This window comes from Poecilia mexicana, unplaced genomic scaffold (assembly GCF_051168715.1).
Source record: "Poecilia mexicana isolate PSO_F unplaced genomic scaffold, ASM5116871v1 scaffold_2, whole genome shotgun sequence".
NCBI lineage: Eukaryota > Metazoa > Chordata > Actinopteri > Cyprinodontiformes > Poeciliidae > Poecilia > Poecilia mexicana.
This window is the reverse complement of record NW_028263371.1, coordinates 507,334-527,495: the sequence shown is the minus strand read 5'-3', so window position 1 is coordinate 527,495 and position 20,162 is coordinate 507,334. Positions and strand designations below refer to the sequence as shown.

The 20,162-nt window shown below is 41.8% G+C and overlaps 3 protein-coding genes across 3 annotated transcripts; all 3 read left to right on the top strand.

Moving 5' to 3' along the window:
- The first annotated feature begins 3,158 nt into the window (after window positions 1–3,158).
- actb1 (actin, beta 1) lies at window positions 3,159–6,311 on the top strand. Its single transcript, XM_014974116.2, has 7 exons — window positions 3,159–3,267; window positions 4,051–4,176; window positions 4,259–4,498; window positions 4,831–5,077; window positions 5,159–5,350; window positions 5,422–5,603; window positions 5,704–6,311. Exons 2-7 carry the CDS (start codon window positions 4,054–4,056, stop codon window positions 5,845–5,847), a joined length of 1,128 nt encoding a protein of 375 aa, XP_014829602.1. The 5' UTR covers window positions 3,159–3,267; window positions 4,051–4,053; the 3' UTR covers window positions 5,848–6,311.
- A 1,864-nt stretch (window positions 6,312–8,175) lies between these two features.
- On the top strand, window positions 8,176–14,403 carry fbxl18 (F-box and leucine-rich repeat protein 18). The gene is made up of 7 exons (XM_014974084.2): window positions 8,176–8,366; window positions 9,452–9,649; window positions 9,908–10,257; window positions 11,126–11,261; window positions 11,350–12,428; window positions 12,827–13,045; window positions 13,610–14,403. Exons 1-7 carry the CDS (start codon window positions 8,289–8,291, stop codon window positions 13,764–13,766), a joined length of 2,217 nt encoding a protein of 738 aa, XP_014829570.1. The 5' UTR covers window positions 8,176–8,288; the 3' UTR covers window positions 13,767–14,403.
- A 626-nt stretch (window positions 14,404–15,029) lies between these two features.
- ptcd1 (pentatricopeptide repeat domain 1) lies at window positions 15,030–19,270 on the top strand. Its single transcript, XM_014974071.2, has 8 exons — window positions 15,030–15,789; window positions 15,865–16,005; window positions 16,450–16,668; window positions 16,746–16,847; window positions 17,126–17,782; window positions 18,283–18,399; window positions 18,517–18,699; window positions 18,900–19,270. Exons 1-8 carry the CDS (start codon window positions 15,358–15,360, stop codon window positions 19,158–19,160), a joined length of 2,112 nt encoding a protein of 703 aa, XP_014829557.2. The 5' UTR covers window positions 15,030–15,357; the 3' UTR covers window positions 19,161–19,270.
- Window positions 19,271–20,162: the final 892 nt, after the last annotated feature.

Here is a 20,162-nt window from a genome sequence, read left to right as displayed (position 1 = left end):
TACCCACCTGTGCCTCAGCTCCCTGTTGGGTCCTTGTTGTGTCTAATGTCCATATCCTGCCTTTGTTGTCTTTTGGCGTACCAATGCTACCAGTTTCAGTGTTTCTTTGTCTCATCGCTCACCTGTGCTGCCTGGAATTCTGTGTTCTTCATTAAACCACAATTTTCACCATTACCTGAGCCCATCACTCACCTCAATCCACACAATTCATGATACTGAATTGTGTAGATGCTTTATGGCAAAATGAAATTGCCACAAAGCATCTACATGCAGTCCCTGCGGTAGGCACAGCTTTGTTCATTTTATAAAGAATCTCTCCTTTCTGGCGGTCTGTCCACCATCTTCCCTGCTTAAGACACATTTTGGGTTCACTAAAAGGGCTCCTCACTGCTCCTATCATGTCCCATTTGATGTGAGTGGGACTTAGATTCTGAAGGTCTAAGGTGCTTTGTGAATGATTTATCTTACAGAAATAAAATTCTAAGACAAATTCCATTGTAATTTTTTTGCCATATGGATTCTTTGAGAATACAGGTCCTGGACCTTGTTTTTTCAGTCATGACCCATATCTCATAGGAGGCAGCGTGGATGCAGCAGAGCAGGAGCAAAGAAAGAAGTTCAAACCATCTCTTCAATCAATCATAAGGTGCTATTTGAAACTGTTGGCTTAGCTAGTTGTATAAAGTCCAAACCCTGACAACAAGTCAGCCAGAGCACCAGAAATGCAGTGTAACATGTTTTACTGAGACTTGGCTGCAGGATCGTATTCATGTCTCCGTCTCTGTTGGACTTCAAGCAGACAGAGTGAAGAGCAGTGGAAAAAGTTAAGGAGTAGCAGTGCTTGTCCAATCAGTGTTGTTTTCCATCCTCCCTGTGTGTGGACAGTTTTGTTCTTGTTTTTCTTACTGCTCATGATATTGTAATGATCAGTGAAACTAATTTTGAGGTTTTCATGAGCTATAAACCTTTGTAATAAAAAGGGAAGTTTGGAATATATAATGTGTAAAAAATTCTGTATTATTTTTTATTAAATCACATTTTTGACAATATTCTAATTGATTATGATTAAAGATTATGATTATGTACTAAGCTATCTTTATCTGGTTTTGAATTCTTGTTTGTACAGTTGTTTGCTATGTTTATCAACACACACACTAGCTAATATAATTTTTTGTATGTTAAAATTAAGTCAAAAAGCAGTGTAGTTACACACTACAAACCATTTATTAGAATAATTAAATTAAGTAAAATTATCCCAGTCACTAAAGGTTCAGATATTGTTTTTTTTTATTTTGAAATTACCAAATCAGTGAAATTACCAATCAGTTTGTTCTCTAAGTTTCACAGTACTTCTTTGCAGGTTTTTCTTTAGTTTACTCAAGCATGCACTAAAGCCACAACTCTTGTAATTAACCTACCCTGACACCTAGGAGAAACAACAGTAAAGGCAAAAAGGCAGAAATGCTGTTTAATCTGTTTCACAGTCCCAAAAGCGTAATGTGAAGTAGAACGATAGTGGTTAATTCAAGTAAAGAGGAGGGGGAAATGTTCTAAAATAAAGAAGGATAAGAAGGCAATTAGTATTTAAAGGAGAGACGGCACCAGAGGTCAGGCAGGGGTGAAAGTGGACAGAGGCTACCTGCTGGCTTTTTCCATATATGGTCTTAGTCAGAGCAGAGAGCCAAGCCTGAGAGTTTCTCTGTGAATGTGTGAGTGAGTAACGCAGGAAGGAGGGCCTACTGTACGTATGTGTTGTAATTCATGTATTACTCATGCATGCTGCAAAGTTTTGAAATAGCTTAAAAACAGACTTCAGATAAAATACTGAGAAATCTCAACGTGGTAAAATGTATCAAAATATAAATAACGGGAAAAGAAGTTCCTGCAAATACCATTTAAATTAAAAACCACCAAAAACACATGTATACCCTTAAAAAGAAAGCTTCATTCATTTCCTCAGACTAGTCACATGATCTGAGCTGTGCATTTTTTCCTCCCCATGTGACATCCTCCAATATCTCCTTATATGGACGTCATCCAAAAGCTCTCTTAAAGGGATGGTTCCCTGCCCTCAGTCTATACTTGGTGCTTGTGAGTCTAAAGCAGGATAATGCCGCTGTGAAAAGCCAACTCCCTGATCAGCTCATTCAGCCAGCCTGGATGCTGTCCTCAGCTGTGGTCACTTCCTACATGTGTGTTTAACAACGGGAGAAAAAAAAAAAAAGAGTCCCTATAAAACCTTGCTTCCCGTCCCTACTGGTGAGCTGGATTCCATATATCCTTATTAGGAACCCTCAGAGCTTGAAAGAATTCCCAGTGTCAGTTTATAAGTCTTCCCCCAGTGCCCTAATTAAGTTAAAACGGCAGCCTAACCCTGCCTCTCATTCTCAAGAGGAACACTACAATATTTGTTAAATTTTAGCTTTAGTTATTATCCCAATAAGTTGAAGTGTTAGCCATGTTTGCAAGGGGAGCACGCGTATTAAAATGAGTCATAACATGGCCACATAATTTAATGCCAACTCACCTATTGTGTATCATGAAGCCAAAGGGTGTTCCCTGCTCACCTATTACACAAGTGGTTACGCATAATGAGATTTACAGTCTGCTGAGTTTTTATGTTAAACACACCTCAAAATGTCCACTCAGATCACTATCATTGTGTATTAAAGTGTATTAACAAAGCTGTCAGCAAACCTGACACTGTAATTTTCCAGTTTATCTGTAGTAACTATTGTAAGGCCAGGCTTGTGTTTCTAAACACATCTAATTCATCAAAATTAGACAAATAATGAATATGTTAGAAGGATAACTAAAAAACTAGTATGTTTATGAGTTAAATCATGACAAAATAGGCTTTTGCCTTTTTCCAAAAGTCATTAAAATCCTAATGATGAAGGAGGAATAGACAGGTTGGTGTATTTCCCTGACCTCTGGCTGACATAATAAAACTAATTCTTAAAATTACTTACATATGGATTAAGTTTTTCTTTCTTTTTTCTTTTTTTCTTTTTTTTGTGGCGCTTTTCTGCACTTCAGTATCAAGCATCAGCAAGCAGAGCTGGTATTTGCATGTGCCACACCCAGTGGATGCAGCGGAGCCAATCAGAAGGCGCTGTGCGGAAAGTTTGCCTTATATGGGAAGGGGCTGAAGCTCGAGCGCAAATAAAGTCCTGGGAATTATTGGCCTTCATTGCAGTCGACCTCAGACACCTGAGCACTAAACATACCGGTCAGACACTAAGCTGATAACTCTCCTTCGCAGAGGTAAGAGCAACGGATTTGAGGTTTTTTGCTGTTGTTGTGGCTGCACTTCTTTAGCGTTTTCAGACTGTACTTTATACTGTTGTCGCTTTCGTCTTTAATGTTCTATGATCTCGTTAAACGTATCGTTAAGGTGGCTTAATTTGATACCCAAGAAAACCTTTCAGTGTCGGTGTTCAGCTTAGTGGCGTTGCATTTTTAAACGGTTACTTCAAAGCATCATGTTACCGCTCGCACTGACTTAAATCTGGCTTAAAACGGACCTAGCTTTCCAGTTGCGCATCAGCGTTAGTAACGCGTCTGATTCCTTAGCTTTGACGTTAAGGTGCAACTTGTCTTTTTAAAATTGAAAACTGGGGGGAATAAGCAATTGGAAGCTGAGAAGTTCTCTTCACAGCTATCATCTCAAAAAGCCACATATCTGCACGATTTAGTCGATATTTGTTTACGTCAGAAAATAGCTTTATTTATTTTTTTAGTGACTGAATATGCGACATTTGGAGAATTTATTCTGTCTCAGTAACTCCGGTGAAGGGTGTGGCCGCCTGTCGGTGTCGTGTGAGGCTGGGGCTACTGCCGGGATGACTTCCGGGCCGGTGTACCACTGCTGCCTCCAGGCTGCCCTCACTTTTTGCCTTTTATGGCCATGTCCAGACCGGTCGAGAAACTGCCTTTTGTTTCACAGCTCTGGATTTGACCGAGGATTTGCTCAACTGCGACACCTAGCGTTCAGACGCTACAACAAGAGTTTCAACTATTGGATCTAAATTTTTCTTTCCCTCTTAGAAAATGGAAGATGAAATTGCAGCCCTCGTTGTTGACAATGGCTCTGGAATGTGCAAAGCTGGCTTTGCAGGAGATGATGCTCCACGTGCCGTCTTCCCCTCCATTGTTGGTCGCCCCAGGCATCAGGTACAAACTCGCCTCCTTCTCCCTTTATTTGAAAACATGATTGCAAACCTTATAGGGTGAAACTAAAACACTGCTTTCCCAGGGCGTAATGGTTGGAATGGGCCAGAAAGACAGCTATGTTGGTGACGAGGCACAAAGCAAAAGGGGAATTTTGACCCTGAAGTACCCCATTGAGCATGGCATTGTGACAAATTGGGATGACATGGAGAAGATCTGGCATCACACCTTCTACAACGAGCTGCGAGTTGCACCTGAGGAGCACCCTGTGCTGCTCACAGAAGCCCCCCTGAACCCTAAAGCCAATAGGGAGAAGATGACCCAGGTAACTAGTGGAATGTCTCATAAAAACATTCTGTTTGCAGGACTGTCTTTTAGTTTTTCTTGGTCTTAAACTCCTCCTGTTCCTCAACTTGTAGGTTTCTCTTCCCTGAGCTGAACTTTTCATCTCTTCAGGTTTCTGGTTTCCTGCACTGAACAAATGACTAGCTGCAGCATGGGCAATGAAGTTTTCAAATTGCATGTCTGTAGATTAGTTCTGACTAATCTGGTTTTCTGCTTAACTGAAACCTGTACATTAAAAATGACAAAGCCCTGTCTTTCTAACTTTCTCAGGGCTTGTGAATTCAGTGAGTAACAGTTCCCCTCTCCTTCCAGATCATGTTTGAGACGTTCAACACACCTGCCATGTATGTAGCCATCCAGGCTGTGCTGTCCCTGTACGCCTCTGGACGTACCACTGGTATCGTCATGGACTCTGGTGATGGTGTGACCCACACAGTGCCCATCTATGAAGGGTATGCTCTGCCTCATGCCATCCTGAGGCTGGACCTGGCTGGCAGAGACCTCACAGACTACCTCATGAAAATCCTGACTGAGAGGGGTTACAGCTTCACAACAACAGGTCAGTAAACTTCTGTTTACTGGAACAAGTTGCCTTAAGGTAATCTATTCCCTGACCATGTCAAAACCTGTATTCCTCCAGCCGAGCGTGAGATTGTGCGCGACATCAAGGAGAAGTTGTGCTATGTTGCACTGGACTTTGAGCAGGAAATGGGAACTGCTGCTTCCTCCTCTTCATTGGAGAAGAGCTATGAGCTCCCCGACGGCCAGGTCATCACCATCGGAAACGAGAGGTTCCGTTGCCCAGAGGCCCTCTTCCAGCCTTCCTTCCTGGGCAAGTTGCATTAACAGTTGGATGCAATGTTTTTTTGTTTTTTTTTAACAAATTATCACTCTGCTTCACAGGCATGGAATCATGTGGCATTCATGAGACTACCTTCAACAGCATCATGAAGTGTGATGTGGATATTCGTAAGGATCTGTACGCCAACACCGTCCTGTCTGGAGGTACCACCATGTACCCTGGCATCGCTGACCGCATGCAGAAGGAAATCACCGCCTTGGCACCCACAACCATGAAGATTAAGGTAAGATAGAAAATGGCAAGACTTCTGACCTTAACACCTTTGGACTGAAATATTTTGAACAATGGAGTTCTGAATTTGAACTTGCTGTTGGTCTTTCCAGATCATCGCTCCTCCAGAGAGGAAGTACTCTGTGTGGATCGGAGGCTCCATCCTGGCTTCCCTGTCTACCTTCCAGCAGATGTGGATCAGCAAGCAGGAGTATGATGAGTCTGGCCCCAGCATTGTCCACAGGAAGTGCTTCTAAAAAGACTTTCATTTCTAAGCCTGCCACCCTCCCAAAAAACACTGCTCCAGCCCAAACAGGTTCTGCATACCTGCACCAACACACTGTGCTGAGCCGACACCTCTTCCATTCTGTCATCACTCTGGCTGTGGCACTATGGCCCTTGATGGGGTGACACTACAGGAAGTAAAGGGCATCCTTGGCGGTGTGAATGTGTGAAACATGTCAGTTGTGAAGTCATTCCAGATGTCTTTGTTCACCACCTTATTTGCCTCTATGAAGGTTTATTCTGTTGGGCTTACTGTGTATTGCTTAATGTGTAAATTATGTAATCTGAACTTTTTTTTCGTACTCGGCCTTAATATTTGGTCCAGTTTGTCATCATGCAAAAAGGACTTCTACATTTTGAAGTGTATGAAGGTTTGTGCATGGGGTGTTAAGTCTCCAATGTACACAACAGCCCAATAAAGCGCACATGTCTGAGATTTGTCTGCCTGGTCTTGAGTGGTGTTGGGGGCAAGGGGTGTACAATTGGTATTAATGCCTTGTGAATTTCAAATGAGGGTCTTCAAAAGCTTTACATGGAGTCAAACTTGGTCAGTGCTAACTTGTTAAATTATCTAGTATTTGACAATGCAGAGCAAAAAGTTAAAAACCTGCAAGGTTTTTTTTTTTCCCTCCAGACTTGTAACAGTCAAGCCAAATTACTAATCCTGCTTGCACATGTCTGCCAACAATCTTCAGTTGAAAACACCATTTCAACATTTGTTTAAACCCAAATGTTACAATCATGGCTATATGGCACTTGAGTTTGGGAAATGAGATGCACTTGGTGCAAAATTTTCAAAGTTGTATTTGACTGTGGCAATGAGTCTAACTTTTAAGTGAGGCAAGGATGGAGTAAAATGTCTCTACCCTGATTTGGAGGGTAATTGGGCTAAAAATGGAAATGCATCAAAACTCCAAGCTAAAATCTAGATATAAACTTGTGCATGAGATTTCAAAGAAATGTCACTGTACAGAATAAACCTAACTTTTTAATTTGATTTTTTTCAGAGGATGGACAAGCTGTTAAATTGAAAAACTCCTAGGCTGTATGTCATACATCAATCATTTCATCTTGAGAAATTTATGATGCAGCTACATGGGTCAGAGTCACCATGGTACATTTATGCTTAGCTTTGATTTAGAGGTCCATCCAAAATCAGTTATATAAATTTTTATAATTCAATTGAAAAATGAAAACTCATTCACTATGCAACATAATTCACATGTGCATTCTGTGTACTGAGTTAAGTTTCATAGCTAGACTCCTTTTTTATGAATCACTGCAATGTCTTTGACACTAAAGTGTTAATGAAACCCAACATGCATATTAGTGGCCTTCAGCTCTTCAGCATTTTTTTATTGTGCAGTTTTTCCCCTTTGCCAATTCTTCATATTCTTTGTGTGGTATAGGTCTGAAGAATTTGCTGGCCAATCAAGCACAATTAGACTGTGGTCTTTAATGGAGGTGTTGGTGGCCGTGTGGACAGGTACCAAGTTCTGTTCAATATTGAAGTGGCTCTCCATAAAGCTTGTGAGCAGATGGAAGCATGAAGTGCTCTAAAATGTCCTGGTAGATGGCTCCACAGACTTTATAATTGAGACTAAACAGAGGACTAACACCAGCCGATTGTGTGGCTTCCCTAATTATTACTGACTGAACAATTTAACCACCATACCCCTTTTCTATATGACTTTGGGACTTTAATTCAAAATTAAATGCAAAACTTACTTTTTATCTTAAATTATAAAATTGAATATCTTTGGATTGTCTCTTGTCTGTAGTACAGGTAAGACACGTTGTCTACCTGGCTAAGCAGTGGCTGAACACAAGGGATACTACAGTTTATCTCATTGGCTAGGATACACTGTATGGTGGCTGACTCTGAAGCACAGACTCCAACCACCCTCTCAAGGGTGTAGTTATCCCTCCAACTTATGGACTCCTTTATATTTCAGGATGAGAATGTGAGGTTTAAGAGTCATTAAATTTAATAGTTCATCAGATGTGGGGAGATTTAAATGTTTGTAGGTTGATGAGTATGAGAGAGGCAGAAAATCATAAGATCTTGTATCTTTTAACTGTTCCTTTTCAAACAAACTGTAAAATTGGATAATTTTACATAATTATTTTTTTTCTGCTTTTACTTTTTGTCTGTCCAAGACAGACAGATACTCATAAACCACACTACAATCCGTACCAGTATAAAGCGGTAATGCTACTTATAGTTTTATGCCAATCGCCAATAAAAATCAAGAAGAAGACGACGACCAGCCGGAAGTTAATCCGTCCATTAAGATCTTCCCGCTGGTGCGGCCTCAAATATCCTCCGTCTAGCAGCTAACTGCAGCCTGTGGTTCGGTGTTAAAGCAGGAGGACTGGAACATGAAAGGCACGCGGATTTCATTTCAAATCAATGTTTAGAAATAACACACCAGTCATGAATGAGACTGCACCTGGGATTATGGAGGGAATGGATCGACAGATCGAGCAGGTAGGAAGGCGAGGTTTTAACAGGGCTGCCTAGATATCTTAACTAACATTTGTTATTTTAATCGCTTCTAAGCTTAAGACAAAATTCTGCTTAGTTTACCCTGGCAGTTTTTAATATTCAGATATAGAGAAACAGACTGGTGGGCATTTTGAAATGGTTCAAGTGGATTAAGGGCGTAAAAGAAAAAAATAAATGTAAGAAAATGTTGTTGACGATGCACTTCTTTTTATTATGCACCACCCAATCATAAATGATTATGCAGCATAATTATTTTTTGTACAAAATCTAGGTTACTGCATGTGCTGTCGCATTATGTAGGGCTCACACACTCTGCCATAGGACATGTACATGCAGTGTGAAAAAGTATCTGCTTTATATGTCATGTTTATTTTTAGGTCATAAAACATATTGTGATATCAGACAAAGATAATCTGAATTGTGCGACAACAAATACATTTTAAATGTTTACGATAAGAGCTGTGGTGAGACTTAGGTTTTCCTCTTTGCATTCCTGTTTTATTATTAACACAGGACGAAAGCAGTTGAGTGAATTCTGAGGTTTTGAGAAACACACCGTTTGCCCAAATCCAGATAAATGCAGGTAAATCTTAGGGGCCGCGTTTCTAAATACAGACGAACAATGATCCAACACATACAGACAAAACAGCCCAGGTGTTCGTTAAAGCAAATAAGTGAAATATTGTTGAATATTCTTGAACTACAGTGGACCAGCGGTCAGCCGTTGACTGCTGGAGATGGACACCAGTCCCCCTTGAGATCCTGCAAGGATAAGTGTGTAGATAATGGATGAACCAGAACATGGAAGGCATTTACTTTTGAGCTCCTGAAATGAAAAGATTGTTAATTCCTTCAGGTTAAACTGCATTTCTTTACTGAATGTCAGGAAATTTGGTTCTGTAGAGTCTGCAATCCTGTCGCCAGAAGCAGTCCTCACTTTGACTGGTTCTTGGTTGAAGGAACAACATATTTACAAATGTTACAGTTTACAATATCTTTTATTGAGCTATCTCGGTGAGCTGTCTCATAAACTGACTGATATAATGGATCTTTTGTCTCTGTGTCAGGCTTTCTGTAACCAGGGCACCATGTCGTCTGGCTCGGTTGGGATGTCGGATCTGTCTGATGAGATCTTGTTGTGTATCCTCCACCATGTTCCAGTGTGTGACCTGCTGACTAATGTGGCAAATGTCTGCCAAAAGTTACACACACTTTGCTACGACAAGACACTGCTCACAAACGTCAGATTTTCTGAAGAATATCGGGTAAAGCAATTAAAAATCTCTTACATTCTTTGGAGATGATAAGACATTTCAGGACTGAGAAATTATTTGTTTTAACTTTGTGTTTAGTTCAGAAACAAACACATGAACAGCATGTCAAATACACTTTTTTAGGGCATATCTGTACAGGTGCTCATGAGTTATAAAACTTTCCCTAACATTAAAGTGGAAAAAAAGGCAGCAGGTCTGGTTTTAATAATAATAAACCTTGGTTTGTTTTTTGTTTTTTTTTATTTCCAGGCTGACGATCAGTTGGTCTGTCGCACTCTAAAGCTGCTAGCCAACCATGTACAATCCCTCAGCCTCAACAGCTGCTACTGGCTGTCAGCCTCCACCTTAGACAAACTGGCACGATGCAGAGGAGTAACACATCTGGATGTAACCGGCTGCCGCCTCACCTCCCTTTGCCTGTCGCGTCTCTTATCCTCTTTGTCTTTGCTCAGATCGCTGGCGTTTGATGTTAGGCCCTGTTTCAACTCCGCACTGCTCAGCTCGGAAGCCGTTGATTCACTGAGCCGCCTCACGGAGCTGAGACAGACTCTGTTTACACCGAGCTATGGCGTGGTGCCTTGCTGTGCCCAACTTCGCAAGTAAGAGTCTGTGGGATCAAAGGAATTGTGAGAAAACTGTAAGGTTGACCTGTGTATCAGATACACAGGTCAGATACCTATGTATCTACATAGGTCAGATACATAGGTATCTGACCTATGCTCAGATACCTATGTATCTGAGCATAGGTCTTCCTATGCTCAGATACATATGCTGTTTGTACTTTTATTTCTGTAATGATTTCACTAAAACGGATAAATAACAGAAAAGGGGCTACAACTTATTTATACCAATTCAGACAACAATAGAAGCTCATAAAGCTCTCCAGAGGAGAGTAAACATCCAGCTTTTCAAACGGAGTATGAGGAATTTTCATCACTGTGCATTTCCAGAATAGTGGTTGTCTCATAGGTCAGTAACTGTCGGACTGCAGGAGGAGAGATTCCATCAGGACAGAAGAGAGACGGAGAATTTTACACAATAAAGACGAAATGTTCAATTCACATGAACTTCCCCTTATCAGTGTTTATTATATAATTTACAGAAGTCCAAGTTTATAACATTTATTTAATACTCTGTTAGAAAACTTTTTTTTTTCTCTTAAAACCTTTTTTGGATGAGAAATATTAACTGATGTTCCAAAAATGTCATCAATTCAGTCAGAAGATCGGATTTTTCTATATCAAATTAGAATAAAAACCTGACCTAACCAAGAAAAATGAATGTCATTTTTGGATTCGGATGTGCAAAATAATCCTAATTCAGTTGAAAAAACATAGAAAACGTCCAAAAAATCTTTTTTTGTAACCCGGTGTTATCATCGGTTCCACCGACTGTGAGGTGCATGTTTGGACAAGTGTTTTTTCCAGAGGACAGTGTTAGAGTTGACTGTTTGCCATTGTGTTTCAGGCTGATGCTGCAGTTTGACATTCCAGATGTGACCAGAGAGGGCATCGGTGTTTGCTGTCAGCTGATGGTCGGTCAGAGCAGCGTGCCACATTACGAACAGCTGGAAGAGTTCACGGCCAGACTAGCCCCAGGAGAGGTGAGTTATTTGGGATTCCTGTTAAACTATCCGTCTGATTCCTGTAATGTACGCTTTAAGAGATCGATTGATGTCCTTTCTGCACCAGGTCAACCAGACGCTGCTCCTTCTCTATCTTGCCGTGTTTAGCGTTCACATTCCAAAGCACCTCAGAGTTTTCCTAGTTTCAATTCCTGGTCCCAATCCGGCTCACTGGCCTGCTGCTCCCTCGCTGGCTCAAAGCCTTGGTCGGCGTGGAGACCTGCTGGCGCTGCAGCTGCCACGCACCTGGCTGGATCCACTGTCCCTAAAGCGAGCTCTGGAGGGAAACAGCCCCAAGCACCTGAGCTTCAGCCGCTGCCCTGCGTTGTGGCCGCAGATCTTCCAGTCGCTGCTTGGCGGTGGAGTCAGAGACGCTGCTCAGCTCGTCAGCCTCAACCTCAGCGGGATCAACCATGTTCCGTACTCGGAGTGCAGGAGTGTGGAGGATCAGCTGGTTGCTGAGACAATGGGCCAGGTGGCTGCAACCTGCTGCAACGTTAAACACCTGAACCTGATGCACACGCATTATCATCACGAGTACTCACCTGGGCTGGACGGACAAACACACTTGGGTGCCAGCCTGGGCAGATTCAAACACCTGCGGTCTCTGACCTTGCCGGCCTGCGCTTTGTCAGACGGTGTAAATACAAATCACACCTCAGCGCGTGGCTCAACTCCCTCACTGCTGTTCCAGGGACTGAAGAAGGCCCCGCGTGTGGGTCTCCAGAATTACAGACCTGATATGGAGTCTTCGTTGGCCGGGGACAGCACTTCTGGGCTGGTTTTGCTCACAGCTGGCTGTCGCTTTTTAGAAACCTTTGAGCTCATCGGTCCAGGTTTTGCATCGGCGCTGCCTCGGCTTGAGCCGTGCACCCGTGCCAGCGTGGAGCCTCGTGGGATGTGCGCTTGGGCGCGAGGAGTTGGAGATGTGCACCTGGCAGCACTTGAAGCTTTACCTCGGCTGCATCGCTTGACTCTGGCCGGACTCCCTGGAGTCCTCAAAGGAACTGGACTGGTACAGCTGACTAGGAAGTGCAGAGACCTGCGGGTGTTGTCCTTAGCCAACTTGGGATCCCTGAAAACCATGAACTACACAGCCTCCTTGCTGGAGACACTTACACAGTGCACACAGCTGCAGGAACTCAGGTCAGAGGAAGTCTTCAACTTTTCTTTTCCTTGTTCAGAAACATTTGGCTGTGGATGGATGGTGAATTCCTAAACATAACCACATATTCCTTTAACTAGCAGTTTTTAGTTTTTTTGTAGTCTTCAATTTAGTTAGTATTATCTCAGTCAAGGATAAGCTGCAATTTAATCGTAAGATTTGCAACATATCATTAAGAAGTCCAAAGGATGAGAACTGAAACGTTTTTTTTCTGACATTGTCTGAATGTGTCCTTCCATTCATCCAACCATTTTTTGTCTATCTATACATCGAGTTGTCTTTTAACAGATTCATCTATCCATCCTCACAGTGTGGATTTCTGCTGGAAACCTGAAGTCTTCATCTTTGTTTTATATGTGTGTGTGTCTGTGTGTGTTAGGTTAGAGCAGCCATACCTAAATGCCAATGCGTCTTTCTTTGAGGCCTTGTCCAGCTGCCATCGCCTGCAGCGGCTCTGTCTCATCTCCCGTAGCGGCACCTTTGACTCTCTGGCCACAGAGACGTTCATGGAGCGGTGCCCCCATGTTGTAATGTGCCACATGTTCATGGGCGGCACCCTGACCGCCTGTCGGACACTGCAGAAGTCCCTGCTGGACAGGTAAGTGAAGATTAAGTTGCATTTATTGATTTCTTCTGCTTTTACTGTCGTGTCACACTCCAATGTTTCAAACTATCAAATATGTGTTAATATTAGATAAATATAACCTAAATAAATACACAAAGGTGTTTCAGTGTGTTGACTCTAAGCTAACTAAACCAACCTAGCCTTGTGTAATTGCCATTTCTTGATAATCTTCTTTTCACTGACCCACTGACTGTAAATTCTTTACAACTGGTGGTTCACTAGTTTGATTCCCACTCCCCGTTTGTCCTTTTTGTTTGTATTACATGTCCAAATGCTAGGGGGCACTGCCATGCCAGTATCAAATGTTATGGGATTTATACTCTTCTTCATGATATGTATGTTTGGGTGATGAGCATGGCAGAACAAAGTTGAGCAAATAATCAAGGGAAGTTATTTTTACTAACACCCCGGGTCTGTCGCTGTGTCCTCGGGGAAGACGTCCACCTCGCCTGCTGGTGTTGGTCAGAAGGTTCGATGATGCGATATAGCATCATCCAATAAATTAGAAGTCAGTTTTGTGTTTTCTCTTTCTGTTAGATTTTCAGCTGAGCGTTCAGCACTCAGTGTGGTCATCTACCCGCTACAACACGAGGACCTGCCCTCCGTCATCAGGGGCATCTCACTGACGCTGCTGGATCGGATAACTTTGTTCCAGAGCCACGTGGCGCAGCCTCCACATTTATCACCCATATGACATCACCAGTGATCTGTAACGTAATTGCTGTTGCTGAAAATAAAATTTAGTGAAATAATGTCTATCAAGCTTCTGATTGGGTAACAGCAGCAGTGTGAAGGAAATGCATCAGCAAAACTGTTTTGGGTAATAATGGTTCGTTTAGTCATCCATCTACACATGGTGCTACTCCAGCATCCCAGTCATAAATCATTTCAGTTGCTTTGTGTCTGTTTTAAAATAAGTGCCAACAATATTTATAGAGAATTAAACTTTGTAAATGAAGCTATAACACAACAAATGGTTTTGTGGAGTTTTTAAATGATTTCTTGTGTGCATGTTTTTTTCTACAAACTAGAAGCTTAAACAAAAGTCTCTACTTATAACAATGGTCTGTTCCTAAAGATGTGCAAAATATGTTTTTTATGAATGAAAGTGTAATTGTTCTATTGCATATAGAAAAGTCTAAACTTATTTCTTCACAGTAAGCCACAAACAAATTCCAGTTTTCCTTGATGAATCAAACCTGGTTTAATTATATTTAATACAGAAATATCCTTACTAGTGTTTATGCTTGTTGTTTGGAAGATTTTAGTCTGGTATTGTAACTGTTATTTTGTCCCTTGCTGAAAGCATTTCATAAAAATATTACCAAAAAGGCATCTTTTTTTAAATAATGATTCAGTTGTGTAATTTAATTTCTAAGGACAGGAAAATATTTACACACTTAGTGACATTTATAGGGAGGGAAGGTTATTTACTTTTCAGGACATATTAACTTTGATACAAGTTGCCTTTTTACTTTATTTGCAATTAAAATCATCTTTAAAAGATGGCGGTGTCCCCTTACAGGGTCCTCTCATAATACATCCACTTCATAAACTATTTTATTTTGTTAAAAGTACAGCTGGTTTTGGTTCAAGACTATCGGTTTTTGTTGCAGCACACATGCAGGCCTCTGGCATTACATATAATTCTTCGGAGAGACATTCCACATATGGAGCCTTCATTGGGTATAGTGTGGGCTAATGTGAGCTTAGCTCCCAGAAATACTGATAATCATCAAATATTGTTATACACAATTTTATCTATTCAACTCAGAAAACTTCATTTGATTAAGGTTATTGATCCGATATTGGCAGGGTTCTGATTTTTTTTTTCATACGTTTTTGGGAGTGTGCCCCATGCAATTATCTTTATGACCAGTAGAGGGCAGTGTGTGTGTGTGCATAAAGTCTAGCATCACTGCAGACAGAATAATACATTGATGATAAAATCGATTAAATGTGGGACTAGAAGGAGTTTTTTCGACAACTTGTTTAACAGGAAGTAGAACCATATGTTGTGAAATCACATCGTCTAAACCATAGACATCAATACGTATTAATGTCTATGGTCTAAACCGTCGTTTGTTTGCTAAAGTCTGGCGAATTTGTTCTCTAATTTGTTCTCGGTATCTATTTTTCAGGTCTGGACTACTGCGTCATTGAAGCATGGTTGTTCAGGTCAACATGGTTTCCTCCAAACAACATTTGAGATTTTATATTTTAAAATAAATTAACTTTCAATTTATTTTAGAGGTAGAGAGTCACCACCGTTTTAGCGCTTAAAGATGTTCGTTGTGATGCGGTGTTTACGAGACTGGAGTAAAATATCTGTGACCAGGGTTTCGTTTTTCCCTTCGGAGACGGGGATTCTAACAACACATCTCGGAGGTCTCAGAATACCAGAGCGCAGGTTCGCAGTCCTCTCAGCGACTCCATGTCGGCTCCCTGTCAGGTTTGTGTCCCTGTCCGCCTCTGTCAGAACGGATCCTGGAGCCTCACCTGACCGGGAAAACTTCGGCTCCTTGTCTGAGGACATTTCCTCCAGGAGGTCGTTCAGGAAGAGCCGCCCGGATATCCAGAACCTGCGATACCGGGAGGATTTTATGGAGGAGGATGAGGACGCAGAGGAGCTGAAGAAACCCCACAGAAGGACTGTGAGGAGAAACACTGCCTACTGGTACTTCTTACAGTGCAAGAGGCTTATCAAAGAGAACAAGGTTTGCCTTAGTGAGCTGTCATTGCGACTTTCCTCACCTCTTTTCTTTGCATTAATGTTTCTATTTGTTCCGCAGCTGCAAGAGGCCCTGGATGTGTTCAGCATCAACATGCTGAAGGAGGAGCGGCTGCAGCCTGAGGAGTTCAACTACTCTGTGCTCATTGGAGGCTGTGGTCGAGCTGGACAACTCAAAAAGGCCTTCAAACTTTACAACGATGTAGGGAAAAGTGTTGCAGTTTAATATCTGCCTCCCTTGTCATGCCATCACCCCTGTTTTTTCTTTTCTTCCTTGTAGTTCTTACTTATTTCCAGTATTTTGAGATTTTATGTATTAAAATGAACAAAAAGAACTATAAAATCTGACAAGTTGAGTCTGAAAAACTTTTGTAGTTTTACATGGAAAAAGTGTAGGAATCCAGATGATAAGTGGTGCTAGTTTAATGTTACACAATCTCACTGTTTGTGTGCTTTTTAAAAATTTTTTATTTGACTGGAAATATTTTCAAACAGCCAAGTTTGTTGGTTGTTAAGCCAGAATATTGACAATACCAAAAGTTTTTATACTCAGCTGAGTCTAACCTTCCAGTTTACAGACCTTCCTAGTGACCCAGTCAGTAACCTTTGTAAAGCTCTGTGTGCTGCTGTCTGCTGTGTCCTTCAGATGAAAAAGCGAGGTCTGGCTGCAACAGATGCAACCTACACCGCGTTGTTCAACGCCTGTGCCGAGTCGCCATCGAAGCAAGCCGGACTCCATCAAGCCCTGAAGCTGGAACAAGAGCTCCGGCGTCAGAACTACCCTCTGAGCACCATTACGTACCACGCTCTGCTCAAGACCCACGCCATCACCAACCACATCAAAGCCTGTGTTCACACTCTCCGGGTACGACAGCTGCCTTCTCATGTTGGGGTATAAGACGTTGCGTTGCATCTGTTGAAGAGTTTTGCTTGTGTTTGTAGGAAATGGTGAAAAATGGACACGCTGTAACTCAGGAGACGTTTCATTACCTACTGATGGCCTGTTTAATGGACAAAGACACAGGATTCAGACTGGCTTTGCAGGTAATTCTGATTCTCCGGAGCAGTGAGCAGGTTTTGGACTGACTGATTGGATATTTTTAGTTCTATTGAAATGACGCCCAAATAACTTAGTTGCTTTTGACTGAACCAGAGTGTATACAATACATAGCGCCCTCTACACTTATTGGCACTGCTGATAAAGATGTGTGAAGAAAATGTAAATGAATGTATCAGTTTTTGCAGTAATATTCTGTCCAAAACAAAGCATTTCTTGTTTTGTTGTTTAAAGATTGTCGTTTTGCTGTTTCTGTTGACTGCAGGTGTGGCGTCAGATGCTGCGGTCGGGGATTGTCCCAGACTCAAAGAACTATACTCTGCTCCTACGAACAGCCAGGGATTGTGGGATTGGTGATCCAGCCTTAGCATCAAGTGTTCTGCTGAAGCCTGACTATGAAATTTGGAGGGAAAAGGAAAATGCGTCAGAAGCCAGTTACAAGGGTGCCACAGACATAGACCTTCTAGAGAGGCAGTTGTTTCTTGAACACAGAACTCCCAGTAACAGTCAGACAAACAACAAACTCAGTGAAGAGGAGAAACCCACCCATCTTATGCCAATCAGGCAAACAGAAAACATCTCACTGCCTTCTGACATAGTAGCCGACTCTATAGCCCCTAATCTGCTGGACCTTTTTGAAGGCAGAAGAGGGGCCATGCTCACTCTCAGCTCTGTAGACACAGCCTCTGACAGGTTGGCCCTTGTTGGTGGAGCTAAAGGTTTTCTAGACAAGATGGAGGCTAACGGACTGAGTCCAGACCTGAAAACTCTGACGCTCTTGGCCGACATGATGGAGCCTGGCCACCAGTCCCTGCAGATGCTGTTAAAGGCCGCCAAGCGGCATCAGGTGAAGCTCGACGTTGCATTTTTTAACTCCGCCATCCGCAGAACCGTCAGAGTGGGCACGCCAGAGGATGTAAAGGTAACGGCACACAAAACCAATCAGAAACGAAGTGAGTATCAAATCGTAACAAGCTCCCCTGAACTGGTTGCTATTGTCCACCTGTGTAAGTTATATTGGTCTTTCATGAAACAATGTTTACATAATTACTGTTACTTTACACAGCTACCATCTGTACGGGCCCAGCTTTTAAGAAAAGTCCAAAGAATTTCACAAACAAGTTCAATGAAGTAAATTTTCCACCGGTGGATTCAGTTTGAGCCGTAGAAACATCCCAAGGATGATCAGTGGAAACGGCTCAATCTGAGCTTCATGACAAAGGCTGTGAATACCTTTGAGATTTCTTGGCTTTCTATTTTTAATAAATTTGCATACAATTCAAAAACCTTTTATGCATTGTCATAACAGGGTATTTGTGTGTAACATAAGAAAATGTGGTAAAAGTGAAGCGCTGTGACTGCTGTATATGTTATGGGTAAATATGTGTGTGTACAGATAGTTTCCATTCCTACTCTCCCCAGGCTGTACTGGGTGTGATGCGACAGAGGAATGTCAGCCTGAATATTCAGACATATGGATGTCTGGCGTTAGGCTGTGATCGGCAGGAGGAAGGTCTGCAGCTGCTAAAAGACATGCAGGTGACATGCTGACTGTTTTATTAAACAACCTGACACTGCACACAATATACACACACAGCTGTTCTCACCACTTGACAGGCAGTAAACTGGTTTGTTTATCTCTGATTGTTTCTGCAGGATGCAGGATTTCGGCCCAATGTCCATGTGTTCTCTGCTCTGATTGGCCGGGCAACTCGGAGACTGGATTACATCTACCTGAAAACGCTCCTGAAGAGCATGAAGGACCTGAGTGTGTGGCCTAATGAGGTCATCATCCAGCAGCTGGAGTTTGCTGCACAATATCCTCCCAACTACAACCAGGTCAGAGCACAAACAAATAATTCTGTCATGATCTACTTAAACAGATTAGGAAGAAAACCTGTTTTCTTCCTAAATCATTTTAAATAATACTGTTTTTCCACACCTTCCAGTATCATTCTCTTTAATGTCATCTTCAGATGTTGCTTATTTCTCATAATTCCCCTCTTTAATTGGTTTCCTCTCTGTTCGCTTAATCCCAGTACAAATCCAGAAACAACTACCTGGTGCACATAGATGGTTTCCGTGGTTACTACCAGCAGTGGCTGAATGATTCAGCTGCTCAGAGCACTGAGGTGGAAGAGGAGCAGCCGGAGCAGCCGGAGCAGCCAGAGCAGCCGGCGCTGCAGTCTGAGTCAGGCGCTGCGGTGGACGGACTGACTGAGGCTCAGAGGAACCACAGAGCAGCAGCCAGAAGACATTTTTCTCACCGCAATAAGAAAAACATCTCCCAGTCTTATTAGGCTTTATCAATATGAATGGACTTGGGTCAAACAATGGCTGTAGTCAGGAAATGTGGTTTTGTATTGAAAATGTTGATGCAATTATGGTTTATTATATACTTGATACATTCTATCTGGTTTTTGTCTTGTGATTGGTTGAGTTTATGATCCTTTGTGGTGGGACGGCCCAGTTGGGATCCAGTTTCAGAGCTCCATCTAAGAGTGTAGGGTGAAGAGGTACCGCTGCCAGTGAGACAACCCCTCAGCATAATGCTGCTACCACCCTGCTTGATAGTTGGTCCGTTCTTGGGTTTAAAATCCGTTTGAAGAACCCACCATGATGAGCCACTTAGCAGTTTTCAGTCAGGTTTTCTTCCTAATCTTTTTAGTACATCATGACAGATTAAATGACTATAGAAGAATACTAACAGACTCACAACTGTCATTAGAATGAAAAACTGTTATAAGGGATGGAGTTTATGCAGTATTTAAAGACAAGTAGTCCAGAAGCTTATGAATTTCTCACCAGGTTCATGGATTTTATCTGATCTTAAAGTATCTATTTACAGTAAGCTAATACTTTTACACCAGTTAAAAATTATTATTTGAAATTTTAATATCTAGAAATGAAACAATTCTAATCATAGTTCTGTCATAAACCCATTTAAAAAAAAAAACTTCCACTTTAATTTAAGCCATAACTGAATTTCTGCTGTTAAGATTCCAACTGAGCCAGTAGGAGGAGCCATACATCTGACATTAAGGTAAAGCAGAAAGGGAAACTTAAATGAGGATGTAATGTATGCAGAGCTTCATAAACTTAGTGTTATAAGTGGTTGTTTGTTTAAGAAGCATAAATGTCTAGAATAAGAACCAGAAGACACAAGTGGTGACATGATGAGAAGAACTACAGTGAGAAAAAAGTTTTTCTTCTCTCTTGTCTCTCCCAAAAAACAGTAAGTAGATGGCATCTATGGTGTATGATGGACTTGGGAACATTGAAGTTCTCCAGCAGGGAGATTT